This window comes from Anser brachyrhynchus (assembly GCF_964034855.1).
Source record: "Anser brachyrhynchus genome assembly, chromosome: 10".
NCBI lineage: Eukaryota > Metazoa > Chordata > Aves > Anseriformes > Anatidae > Anser > Anser brachyrhynchus.
This window is the reverse complement of record NC_137705.1, coordinates 23,080,175-23,093,572: the sequence shown is the minus strand read 5'-3', so window position 1 is coordinate 23,093,572 and position 13,398 is coordinate 23,080,175. Positions and strand designations below refer to the sequence as shown.

The 13,398-nt window shown below is 39.9% G+C and overlaps 1 protein-coding gene across 27 annotated transcripts in view; it reads right to left on the bottom strand.

Annotated features, from left to right (window-relative positions):
• The window catches only part of CACNA1D (calcium voltage-gated channel subunit alpha1 D), a 211,258-nt gene that overhangs the window by 172,451 nt on the left and 25,409 nt on the right, over positions 1-13,398 (bottom strand). For 26 of the 27 annotated variants that reach the window (XM_080606365.1, XM_080606388.1, XM_080606389.1 and 23 more), the window contains exons 1-3: positions 13,062-13,247; positions 10,898-11,216; positions 8,345-8,450 (exon numbers count right to left, since the gene is read on the bottom strand). In XM_080606365.1, coding sequence (XP_080462491.1) covers positions 8,345-8,450; positions 10,898-11,216; positions 13,062-13,104 — 468 coding nt within the window. In that variant the 5' untranslated portion in view covers positions 13,105-13,247. Of the gene's footprint in view, positions 1-8,344; positions 8,451-10,897; positions 11,217-13,061; positions 13,248-13,398 lie in introns of those variants that run through there. The other variant, XM_080606375.1, reaches the window with a different exon arrangement.

Below are 13,398 nucleotides of genomic sequence, written 5' to 3'. Positions count from 1 at the left end.
ACTGACAGACAAGGTCTATGTGTGCTCAGTCTACCTGTGTTCAATCTGCATTAACTGTGGGAGTGTTAAGCTCGCAAAGCCTCCAGTGAGTTTCAGAGTTCAGGGTAAGTTCTTCTTATTGTATTAAGAATACAGATGGCAGGCATGTCTGGTCTTAAGATGGGCTTACACCAACACATCCAAGACGACACAAACAAAATAGAATGGGCAACCAGTAAAATAGCATGGCCTCTGCAGAAACCACATTTTAGGGCATTTCTTTTAAGTTTGATACTGTTTCATTATCATTACGACAATATCTGAAAAATTTCAAGTACAATTCAAGTCAGTACTAGAACACGTAGAAGCTTTCTGTTCTGTATTGCACTTCAAGAGTGATGGAAGCTGAGGTACTTCTAACGTCAGGAGACAGAACTTGCTCTGTTGGGCTAAATCAGGCCAGTCACAGACACTTTGTATCTTGAAGTATTCATCTTTGCTCTAGCAGTAGATCAGAACACAAACTGGAGTGAGCATCATTTAATAACTATATCTAGAAGTCTCTAGTAAGTTAAATATTGTACTTAAATACTGATTTTTCCATTTATTTTTTCTTCAGTCAGTGGCATCAAGAGATAGCATTCTCATCTTAAAAAGCAGAAGAACAAGATAGAAATAATTTTGTAGTTTTTTTTCTCTCAGCTTTTTCCTTTGCTATATACCAAAGAAATAAATTATTGGAAGAGAAGCTACCTGAATTCGCAACTGTTGAGTCTTCTTGGGATGAAGCTAAGCATACAATTATTTCAATACCAAATTATGATGTATAACTTACTTTTGCCACACTCCATCTGTACATGTTTTAAAGGACTCTGAATGGAGAAGAAAAAAAAAAAAAAAAAAAAGGAGTGGGACCCTAATAAAATCCATCAGAGTGAAAACTGCACTAGCAAAACTCTGATAAACATAATACAGCTTCGGGGTGTTCGCCACTCAGTTCCTAGGAAGGACTGCATTTTTCTGATTAGCTGAGTGGCATAAGATGCAATGTTGCTGGAGGCTGCTACACCACTGGAAAGCAACTGTAGCCACTGTCAGCCAATCCAGACAAGTGTAATGACTAAACGACTGAACCTTATTAGTGAACACTTCTTCTGTTTGTATTCTTACATTGGAAACAGCTTTCTTGTCATTATGCCATATGAATTTACAGCTTCAACTGACTCTGTGCACCTTTGCATCACTTGATCTTCTGCAAAATTTCACTGAAACCCAAAAGGATATCTCAGTACAATATACTTAAACGGGTAGTACTTGACGGCTTTGCATCACGTGAGAAAAAAGCATAACTAAAACAACTGGTCAAATGAATTTGTGAGCTGAACTGCTGTCCTCAATTAAGATATCAAATGTTAGCCTCTTAGAAAATACACAATAACCGTAGAAAGAATCAATTCTGGTCTTCTGCAAGCTCCTTGTCTAGCATCATCCCACCCGCTGTACCGTCCAACACTGTATTACACATTGTTTACCACATTAACAAATATCAAGGTTCAGATCTTTGATGATGACGTTATTATAACATAATAATATAAGCCTTCAAAACTGCAAGCAGCTCTCTACCCACATGAATAGTGACCACCCTGACAACAGGCAACAGTAACTGAGGAGTTAAACACTGTTTGAATTTTTAGCCATGCAAAAATAAAATTTATAAATTTTTAATATTTTTTAATATTATCACATACCTTTTAATAGTAATTAAAAAAAATACCACTTCAGAGCTCTGTAAGTATATCCATGCAAACAAATCAGTCTGCTCAATCTGCTCATCATTTCAGTTTTGTACTATCAACCACTACAGAACTATCTTATACTCCCTGCTAACCTTGAATACATAAATGATGCATCCTGTCCAGCTGTGTTGATTTCATTGAAAACTTAATTTTCATAGTTAAGTTTTGAACATAAATCTCAACTCTTTATTTAAAGCTTAGCTTCAAATGCTAAAAGCAAGTACCAAGATCTCTGAGAAGAATTGCACTGTTTAATCAAGGCATTCTTCAGAAATGGAAGTCTAAAAGCATTTTTCTTCAAAAAATAAGAAACAACATCAACATCAAGTTGCTAAATCAGCGCTACCAAGTGAATTGTATACAAGCAAGTACTAAGGGCATTCTCTCAACCTTCATCGAAAGGGGGGTGAGGGAGAGTATTTTAGTTGTAATCCATTAAATGTAGATTTTATTGCAGAGTATTGCACAATAACAAAAAAAAAAAAAGACTAGCACTGAAAAACAAATCCATCCTAATTAATATTCTCCCACTATCTCAGTAAATTCACTTAAATTCACTTAACCTTTCTTTATGGCCCTGTCCTTCCAGATGGTCCACCAGAAGTGAAAGGTTTTGGTGCCTGACAGCAGGATAAGCAAATCTGAACTCATGAAAAATGAGTGATAAAGCAAATCACATATTCAAGTAACCAACCCGGAAAATAGTTTGTAATTAAACCTCACCAGATTAGAAAATACATTATAGTTTATCTTAACAGATGCATGTGTCTTTTGAAGCAACCAGGGACTGGCTTTTCAAAGCCTCCCAGAACTTCTCCATTTCTGCTGAAATGAAGCAAGCAAACAGGTCTGTGACCAACGCTTCCAAAAGCCATGGAATCAAACTCTGTCAGATTTCAAGACACAGACAGAGAGACACAAAACAAAACAAAACAAAACAAAAAAAACCCACAGGTCTCAGCACATAACAAGATTTTCATGAGAAACACTTTTTATCAGACGTCCCTATTCTGCATAGTCTGGAGTTTTTAAAACAGCTTCTGTAAAGCAAATCTAAATAATATTTTGACTGCCTACTTGTGGCATGGCACTGGTACATAGCAACATGTAAAGATTCTCTACGTGTTCATTCATTAAGTACATTCCAGGATCATAATTTTCAGGGTTTCCTTTACTGTAACAACTATTGTCAAGGAATAAAACTATGGATTATAATTGTGTTAAATTTACATACTTGTAATTGTAGTAAATTAGTTTACTGTCTATGTAAACCATGTGAATTACTGTTTTTATAACCTCGGTGTGTTCATATTTTTTTCAGAGCATTTAAAAATCAACTTGTACTCTCACTATTCCAGTAGTTTGCAGGAGAAGTACAAACTTCTCCCACTCATATGTTTACTTTTAAACTTTAATGACAAAAATATTAATGTCAGACCTAACTACTTTCCCACCAACCGTTCAACTGTTACAGTATCTAATAAGACTAGCTGGTATATTTGGAAGGACACACATTTATATTTATTAGGCCCAGACTACACTTGAAAGTTTTGCAGGCATACCTTTATTATGCAAGGGGTAAGGGCAAAGGGGGAGGCAATAAAACCCCACAGCTCTTCCTGGAACAATTAAACTAACAAAACCATCATTTACCAGTGTGGTACTATTCTGTCTGAGAGACTGACTTTAGGCTATAATAGAAAAAGAACTTTCTGGTATATGCTCATCTCCCTAGGCATTTTGCCAGTGAAGCACTACCAGCAAATCTTTTTAAGGAGAGACAAGCCCTTAGTAGGAATTCCCCACAGGAACAAGCTTGCAACTTTGAACATGGAAAAAACACTATTTCAAATGGGAATGATTAAGTACATCTTTTGGGGGGCCTTCTGGTTTGGATAATTGGATGGTTAACTCCTGTGTTTTTTTTTTTTTTTAAAAAAAAAAAAGAAATATTTTTCCAATGTCATTAACTAAAACCTTTAAAACTAAATTGTGGATCTCCTTTTCCTACCCTTGCACACTGAACAGGCTTTTTTTTTTTTTTTTTATCTGTGTTGAAGTAGCCAGATCCTCAGTTGTATCAGGCCATGCAAAAATAAAAGGTTAGCAGAGACTAGTCTGTTATTCCCAAACCGCTACAGACCCAAGTGACCCTTCTACCAGTTGGAAATTGCCAGTCATCTTGCTCACATCTTTCTTCCAGAAATGTCCCTTTTCCTGAGCCAGAGAATGAAGTAAAAGCTTTCTTCATTTACCATTAAAAATGGACTTGACACATAGCAACTCTTTACCAAGAATGATGAAGACCTCACTGTTGCATGCTACTAGCACAGTGCGGAGCCTAAGAAGTGGCTGCAGGACAAAGTGGGTGCAAAATTCTACCAATCTAGAATTTTTCATTTTACTTTGCAGGGGTGTACATTACAAAGCAAAAGAAAAGTTTTCGAAAAACTAGGATCTGCACTGATAACAAGTCAAACCAATCCATAACTATTTATTAATGCATACTATTGGAAGCTTGGGGCTGGCAGCAATAGAAGAAAATTGAAATGTGAAGATAGGTCTGAGTGGAGCATTTTTAAACGATCCCCTTGCCGAAGTGTCATCTAGTAAGGAATTCTTGCAGCTGTACAAAGGTTACTTGCCAATGCACAGTCTGAGCTAAAACACAACAGCTTTATTACTTATTTTGAGCAAAATAAGTCAGGCTGCTACAACAGTTACTTGGAGTTTTTTTTTTAAATGAGATGTCAGTGTAATCAAGGTACACAAAAAGAGACCCAAGCCTCAAAGCTCCCTCAGCTGAAAAACACATCAAATAAATACAAGCAGAAATCTTTCTAAAATACATCACAGAATATTTGTCAACTAAACAAGTTACTATTTACTGTGTGTTTAAAAATCAATGACATTCTACGCAAATATACTCAGATAAACTACATGTAGAGGATAACTAGGTGCAAGATAGAATCCCAAAACCTTGTCAATGGGTGGATTAGTCAATCATGTGGCCTGAGGACTGAATGAGTCATGGGGTTGCTAATGAGATAAGGATAGGAAGCCTGACACCTTATGTCAGGAGTTCAACTGGTTCTTCTCAGAACACTCTCCTGCTGTGACCTAGATTGAAGGCACAAGTAACAGCGCAGGGACACCGGCTTTCCTATTGGAGGTCACTGAAAGATTCACCTAAATCTACTTACAGAGGAAATGTTTGCCTGAAAGACAGAATACAAAAGTAGCTTTCTGTAGCAGGGTCACCCCCGCCAAGGCTCTCCCAGTCCCAGCTGCCTTGAAAAGTTTGGAGAAAGAAAAGGAGGTGTTGTGCGCCATCAGCTCACCAGCCCTGTAAGCACAGGCTGGAGAGACCTTTTAATGCAAAACTTCACCTTTCAAGAGAGTTCCCCATTGACAACCATAAACAGAAACAAGGCTGAAGAACCCTGTTATCAGGGGCACAGAGTCTTCAGTTCTCATTAGGGTCCCTCGTGGTGACCTTGAAGGCTCCCGTTAGCCCCTCGTGTACATGACTTCGCACTTGCCAATTTGCTGTGATATATGCAAGTCCCTCAAAATGGGAGCCTTGAATCTCTTCAAGTAGAACAGTCTCACCAGTGAAAACTCTCGGAGTCTAGACACAAGAGATGCAATACATCCAAAGCAAACAAACTTCAGTGCTCTATTTTTCATAGACTCAGCATGGACGCCTTACTGTTCACGCTTAAGAAAAAAAAAAAAAAAAAGAAAAAAAAACACCAAAGATGTCTTGATCACGGGAGAAATCCCTACCTGTGCTGTGCCAGTCTGCCTGCACACTGCAGAGTAAAATCCGGTGCTAGTCTAACCCATGGGAAAGTAAGTAGGAGGCAACGCACAAGGCAGTCTGAGAGAACAGAACATGGTACAGCAGGATGATACAAGAAAAAGATGAGGTGGGAGAGTGAGATAGAGCAAAGCACGCTGCAGAAGAGGACAAGTGGAAGACTAAACACAGAAGGAAGCCAGAGGGCAGAGAAAAAAGTTAATGAGAAACAGAAATAAGCAGAAAGTTGAAGACAAAAGACATGAAAATAACACAGATGAGGAAAAAAAAGCAGAAAAGGCAGAAATAGAAGAAATATACAGGAAATTCATCCTGCCAGAAACAGCTTCTTATCAAGTGCAGACAAGAGACACTGCCAAAAGAAGAGCTGAATCAAGCATGAAAAGTTCGGATCACCTGAAACTTCAAGGCAGATCAAAAAAACTACATTAAACTCTGAATGAAATAGTGGGCTTAGGAGGATTCAGCCCAGAGTATACTGGCCCTATCCTCCTGCTGCAGCAAAAGAAAGACTTTCCTGGATCAATAATAGTTTCTCCAATCTACTTGCAGAAGAACTGTACCAACTTGTGAAAACGTCAGTTGGTCAGTGCTTAGTCAGTTAAGTAGAATAAGGGATCAAGTTCAATAATTCTTGGAAGTTCATTAGTCTGTATAGTACTCTATTCAGAACAGACCATCATAACAGAACTGCTCCATTCAAGGAATAGAAGATCTATTTCTCCTGTCTCTCCCAGAACACAGAAGAAACATGTCAAACTGCTTTCTAGATACACGTTCCCACAGAACACAGAACTGTAACACCAGTAAGTGGTCAAGCACAGTCCATTCAGAACATAACTCCACATTTCTGATCCACATGCATCAGGAAATATGCTCAAACCAGTTCCCAATTAAGCTTGAAGATTTCTAAGTTATCTTATACAATAGTGCTTCACATCATACTTGAATCCAAAGTACCGGCTTAACAAAGGAAGTTGGGCTACATTAGGAAAAATGTCAGCAAAATATCTGAGAAAGGTACAAGGACACAGATCAACAGTTAGTGCACTTCATGATGTATAACCCTAGTCATAAGGAAAGACAACACTGCTCCTGCCAGAGCAATTTATTCTATTACATCAGGTAGACAGGATGTGCCAGTACATTCCCTTATCTGTCTCAAGTCTGCCCCAGCACATGGCAGTACTTGAGCAAGCCTAGTGGAATTACTCAAAATTAACAAGAGGCAAATTTAAATGGCCAAATTCTAAACTGTATGTACATTTAGAGGTGTTCAAGACCTCTTTTTCTAAAATGGATAGGGAACTCTTACTAATAAATAAATAAATAAATAAATAAATAAAGGTAATGTATTTTTGCTTAGACCAACCAGTTCACATTAGTTAAAATAACATCGGGGACAAAAACGTCCATTGCTTTCTAAACGCTAACACATTGCAGAATTAGGTCAGATACCAGCCTAACAAAACTAATGCTAAAAACATTTATTTCAAAATGATTAGCCTCTAACACAAGTAATTATTTTACCCCTTTCATGTAATGCTTTATGAACGTTGTTATTACCAAATCTCTTGTTGGATTGACAGCTATTGAGATCTGTGCACTCAGTTTCTCACAGAGGGGGGAAAAAGAAGAGAGATAAGACTGTTGGCTGGCTAGATACACAGCTGCATAAGTAATTCTTTACATTGACCTGAATTATTCTGCCTTTCACTAGTATTTTTTTTGTCATCCATATATGCTTCATCTTGATGAACAAAAATATATTAAACGGGTCATATGAATAGAATGTGGTTGGTTTTTTTTCCCCCTGAAAGTAATTAATCTTACACACCACACAATGCACAAACATCTCCATAAATAGAAAGCCTCATATCAACCTAAATTTTCCATCCAAAGTAGTCCAAAATTACCTACTTACTGATCTGGCATCCAATTTTTGTTCTGAAGACACCCTCCCAACTGCTGCTCAAAAAAGAATAAGTCACATAGGTTTTCAGAACTCAAAGGACTACTGAGGTCTAGTAACTATTTCAAAATGTCTTTTAATGTAAATGATGAAACTAATGTAAATTCAAATCACCTTTGAGAGTGATAGCCTCCCTAAGCATTAATAAAATAGCAACTAAAAGGAAAATATTTTTCATGATATTTTCAAGTACAACACAGGTATACTATTTTTAATGGAAGAAATACAGCTCTACAAAGTACTGCAATATCATCCTTTTTAAAAAAACACTTAGAAGTAACTGCATTTAAAATTCACATTGATATTCTTATCACTTCAAAATGTATTGCTGTAAAGTTTCCCACCATTCTCTTCTCAACTAATAATATATACAGCTAAATAACACCATTAAAAATTGAAAATAGATTAGACAAGTATACTAGGAAAGACAGTAAAACTTCAGAAGGGCTGAAAAAGGCATGTCTAAAACAATAGAAATTTAAATCAAGGTTTTTAATACCATACCTATATACACACACAGCATAACATTAATTTACTTTCTCTTCCAAATAATTTTACTGCTGAAAAATATCTGTTTTTAAACATATGACATAAGGGAACACATTAAAAATAAAACAATTCCACATTCTGAATATATTTTATTCCAAAGTATCACTGCATACCATTTTTTTGACTGAAATTGTTACACTTAATATGGTCTTAAACACTAGCAGCTAATCTTGACCATCAAGATAAAAGAACATCATTATAAAATAAAAATTCAAGAGTACTTACCAAATTATGATTAGTTGAATTAGAATCATCTTCTGGGAATGGAATGTAAACAGCTAAGGCCACACAATTGGCAAAAATAGACAGTAGTATAAATATGTCAAATGGTCTGGAAAATCCTGTTAAGGAATCCATGAATTCTAAGTGCCTACTAACTTTTAAGCCTAGCTCTTCTTTCAGTTCTAACACTCAAACAGGTCTTAGGTCTCAAGCAATCTTTTGACTGATAACTGTGACAAACACTCGATCACCTCCAGCTATATCACTACACCGTATTATTTTGCATCACACTAATGTTTCAACGTGCTGCTCTTTTCTGCAAAGGGGAGAAGACTATTACTGTTGCTGCCACAGAGCGCTTTTTATTAAGTTCTAGAGATTAATTTAATTACATACTCTTAAATCAATATGCAGGTTAACATGATAGATAAGGAATAATTATGGAGCTGTTCTGTCTTCATATGCTCACATTAAGTCTCATTAACAAACAGAAATGTATTTATCCAAAGGAAGAAAATCATTTGGTATCTATTTCATAGTAAGACGAGAATGATTCCCAACAAATCACAACTGTTCTCTTGTAGAGAGCTAGAATGTTGTGTAAAGCACACAGAAAACTCTGAGCCCCTTTCAGCTGTCTTGGACAGCTGAACACCTGAACAGTTTTGCTTTGGCCAGAACCGATGAAAGGTTAGGTGAGTAGACTGGCTAAGAGAATATCATTGCTGGCTTGGCAGCCATACATACTGGGAGGCTTTAGGCTTTCACACGGGATGGCAGGAACTACAGCTACACTTTTAACACCATGTCTAGATGAATACAGTTGAAATCTGCAGATATTTTTCCTCCGGGAAAAGAAAGATATTTCTTAAAATTCAGCCTTATGAAGTTTATCCTCCAGCTTATCATCAATTTGCCTTTCACTGAGTAATATTTAATTATCTTCTTCTAACTAAAAATATGGAGGTACTCAGATGAAACTACCTTTGGAAGTTTGGAAACGAAGTATTTGGGGCTTGACTTTTTTCCCCCCTCAATTCAGTGCACAGTTTCCTCATATATGTCCATAAAATTTCCATAAAAGATTGAGCAAAGAGCACTGAATATAATCTTTGTTTCCTCAAAAACAATTTTGTAAATTTAGAATAGACTTTTTATGACAAAAACACCTATTAATCTCACGTACTCATTAAGATCTTGTAAATTTCGTTTGTTGTCATCTCAGTTTGTAACCTCAAGGGCTGAGTTTACCTTCACAAAAGCCCATCAACATCAACAGTCATTACAAAATAAAGTTAGAATACACATCTCAACAAGCAGTGTTCTCCAGACTGAAGTGGACAATACCAGCGCAAGACTGACAAGCTTGTTTTATGATACAGTGCTAGCGGGGCAAATTCTGCCCTGAGTTATTCCACTCTAGACCCATAGTAATTTCATTTCACTGACCTTAGCCAAGGAGATGCCAATTTACTGAAATTAGTTGGACTTCTACCAGTTTAAATGAAAGTGGAATCTGTTTCACTATCTTTAATTAAGTTCAAAGAATTGGAAAAAAAAAAACAAGCCCTATAAATGAGGAATATTTCCTACTGAAAGTGGTTGGGTGCGCTGCTTAAAATAACAAAATTAATTTTACTTTGTTAGTCTACTCTCCTGAACAGCTGTCTCCTGCTACAGGGATATTGCCACAACTAACAGGCAAGTGTTTTTCTCCTTGTACTTCAACAAAGCTTCATTCTCTATTTCAAAATTTTTCTTGAGAATTAAACAATATACCAAATCTACATGCTCTTTGTTCTTCCAAAGAAATCCACATTCTTCCAAATCAGAACCACTGAACAGAAGATAAAGCAATCTTTCCAAGCACTCACATCATCATGAGCACAGGCCAGTATACCTGATCTTGAATCTACAGCTGGACAAGCTTCCAAATGTTTGGTGGCAGACATATGTTGTAAATCTTCAGGCATTCATATGTAATTACAGTGAATCTGTACTTTAGCTGAAAGCCTTCCTCACATTTAGCAATTGGAAAACATAATTTTGAAATAACTTCTACATTCATTCTACATCTACATACATTAGCCCTAACACCTCATCACTATATAGAAGATAAGGGTTTGATATCTTAGGTCAAAGGTCATCTCCCAGTTAAAACCATTAGATGCACTCCTGTCTATTCAGCCTTATTTGAAAAAGCAATGAATTAAATATAGAGATTTGCTGGAATATAACGTAGGCTTGCAAATGCAAAAAGTTAAGGTCAGAACATGTTCCCCTCTCCCCCTAAGAACAAATGAACAGCTATGAGCTCTTCCCTGTCTTACTTTAATGAAACAATACTCTACATAATTATGACACAGATTAAGAGGCTATTATTAACAGCAATTTACACAAAATTAACTACCATTAACATTAATGAGAGTTACCCACACACAGTTAAGTGAACTAACGCATTAGCTGTGACACTATCAGACACGGCAATACAATTCCTTTGATCTATCTGGAAAACTCAAGGAACAGATGGTAAAATGAAACTGCATCAAAGGATACTTCCATTCTACTAGACTGATGCAGGCTCTTCGTATTGGGTTGTTGAGGGATAAACAGAAAAGGGCACGGGGTGGCCGACTATTAGACGTATTACCCTGTTTTTTGCTCTTGGCATATTGCTGGCGTTTTCTTTGGGACAGAGATCCTACAGGCTGGGTTGTGGTGGTACTCATATTTTGGGCAGCCTTTGCTTGCCTAGCAGCATCAATTGCAGCTTGCCAAGACAGAACAGTTTGCTTGGATGGTGCTGAACTGTTTGACTGAGTAGTTGGTCCGTCACCAGGGAGAGGAATTCTGGTGCTACTTGCATAGTTCGCCTCTGTGAAAGAAAAGGAAAAAAAAGTACTTGTTTATAACTTTTTATGCTAGAATGTGTCACAGTGTTTTTGATGAAAAGATTATTTTAAGACCTCTTGCTGGTGTGATGCTTATATTACGTATACTATAGAGCATGAGCACATGTGTATGTATGTATGTGTACATATATACATGATTGAATATACAGGTATGAGTGTATATATGTGATTCAACAGTAGCCAAAAGGTCTCAGGAACCAGTATTAATTTCAAGTTTAACCTAAGTGTCAAGGCAAGTGCTACGCAAGCACTTCACATTTTGATTGTTTTTTTTGTTTTGTTTTTTTTTTTCCTTCACAAACCGGATGGCAGCTCTTCTGTCAGCACAATAATGCAATAAAACATACCTCCTCCTAACGACCAACTGGGCTGTGGTGCCTCAGCATTTACTATTTCCTCACCTCATCCTGGTCAAAGGAGTAGTCGTTTAATCCTTGCACATTTTTCGATTGAGAACAACCAAGTGTACACCTCTTCCCCCAAAACAAAAACCCCAGAAGTCCTGGAAGCAAGTTAAATTTCACACTGTTCCGTATTCTCAAATAAAAATGCCTCCCACACAGGAAAACATAATATTGTCTGGTGGTAAATATGTTCATAAAGCCCTGCTATCTTGCACGCCAGAAATTACACCCGTCAAACTACTGTAAAGGAATTTTATTTTATTTCTGCTTTTTCACAAGGTGTCACAAAATAAATCGCACCTTCTAAATAATATTTTAAGGTCTTTTTTTATCCCGGATGACAGCAAAGCAGGCAAAACACCACCTCCTCGCACAGCTCTTTCCTCGCGAGCTCCCTGACTAGAGCAGCAGAGCCTCCTCCTACATGCACCTGTAGGAAGGAGACGCTCCTAAGTCAAACCCAAAACTTGAAGATGCCTGGGTGGGGAAAAAAATGGAGGAACGGCACAGCATACGCGCAGGGAACCGGGGCTGACAGGCGGAACGGCAGCGAAACGCATCCAGCTACCCGGGCAGGAGGGGAAAACACCTCCCCAGCGACTGCCGCTCGCCGAGCAGCGGAGCCTCGGGGCTCGTCAGCCCAGCCCCCCGGTCACCTCCCGTCGCCTCCCCGGCGGGGGCAGCGCAGACCGGGGCCGCCTCAGCCCCTCACGCGCCGCCGGTCCCAGGCTCGGCCTCGGCCGCCGCCGCCGCCGCCTGCGTGAGGGGCGGCCGCGGGGGGCGCGCTAAGATGGCTCCCGGCCGGAGCTCACCCGGCGGCAGCGGGGCAGAGCTGCCCGCCCGCACCTGGGGCTGCCCGGGGGCAGCGCGGCTTCTCGGGGGCGGCGGTGTCAATCGCGGCGTTTTTCACTGGATTCCTTTTTTTTTTTTTTTAAAAGCGACGGCACAGACATCTCTCCCCGCCTGCCTCCCGGGATGCTACGAAACGTGGCTCGGCGCAAATAACCCCCCGATCCGCGCAGCCATCCCTCGGGTTCTTCAACACGAGAGGAACAAAGCCCGAGCGCACCATGCCCCCCGTGCCCCGCTGCATCCCTCCCACCTCCAAATTACTGCCCCTGGGAGGGGGGCTTAAACCTTAAACCCAGCTGCGGGGGACGTGGCGGAGCCCCCAGCAGTCGCGTCTCCCCGAGCCCCGACGGCACCCCGATCCCTCCTGTCTTCGCCCCCTGCCCCCACCCCCCCCCGGCTCCCGGTCGCCTCCCCACCCCAAACCTGCCCCATCCTCACCCCTCCCCTCCCTCCCTAATCCCCGTCTCCCAAATCCCTCATAAATCCTCCCCCGCTGCCCCCCCTCCCCTCAGCCCCGGGCATGCTGCTGCCGCTGCCCTTGCTGGCTCTTACCTTCTGGGTGCTGCTCCGGCTGCTGCTGCTGGTGGTGGTGCATTATTCTCAGTTTCTCCAGCGTATGAGAGGAAAAAGAAAAAAAAAAAAGAAAAAAAAAAAAGGGCCGAGATGCCCCCCACCCACCCCGAGCCAGGTGTGCGCTGCCCCTGCGCTCCCGCTACCCGACCCCCATGGTAGTGACTAGCGACGCGCGAGGGGCTGCTCCTCCTCCTGCTGCTGCTGCCGCCGCTTCTTCGCCGCTGCCAAATCCCTCAGAGTTTGGGCCAACATGACACTCACATCCGGGTGACACGGGATCTCTCCATCCCTAGCAACCCGGCTGCTGCCGCCGCCA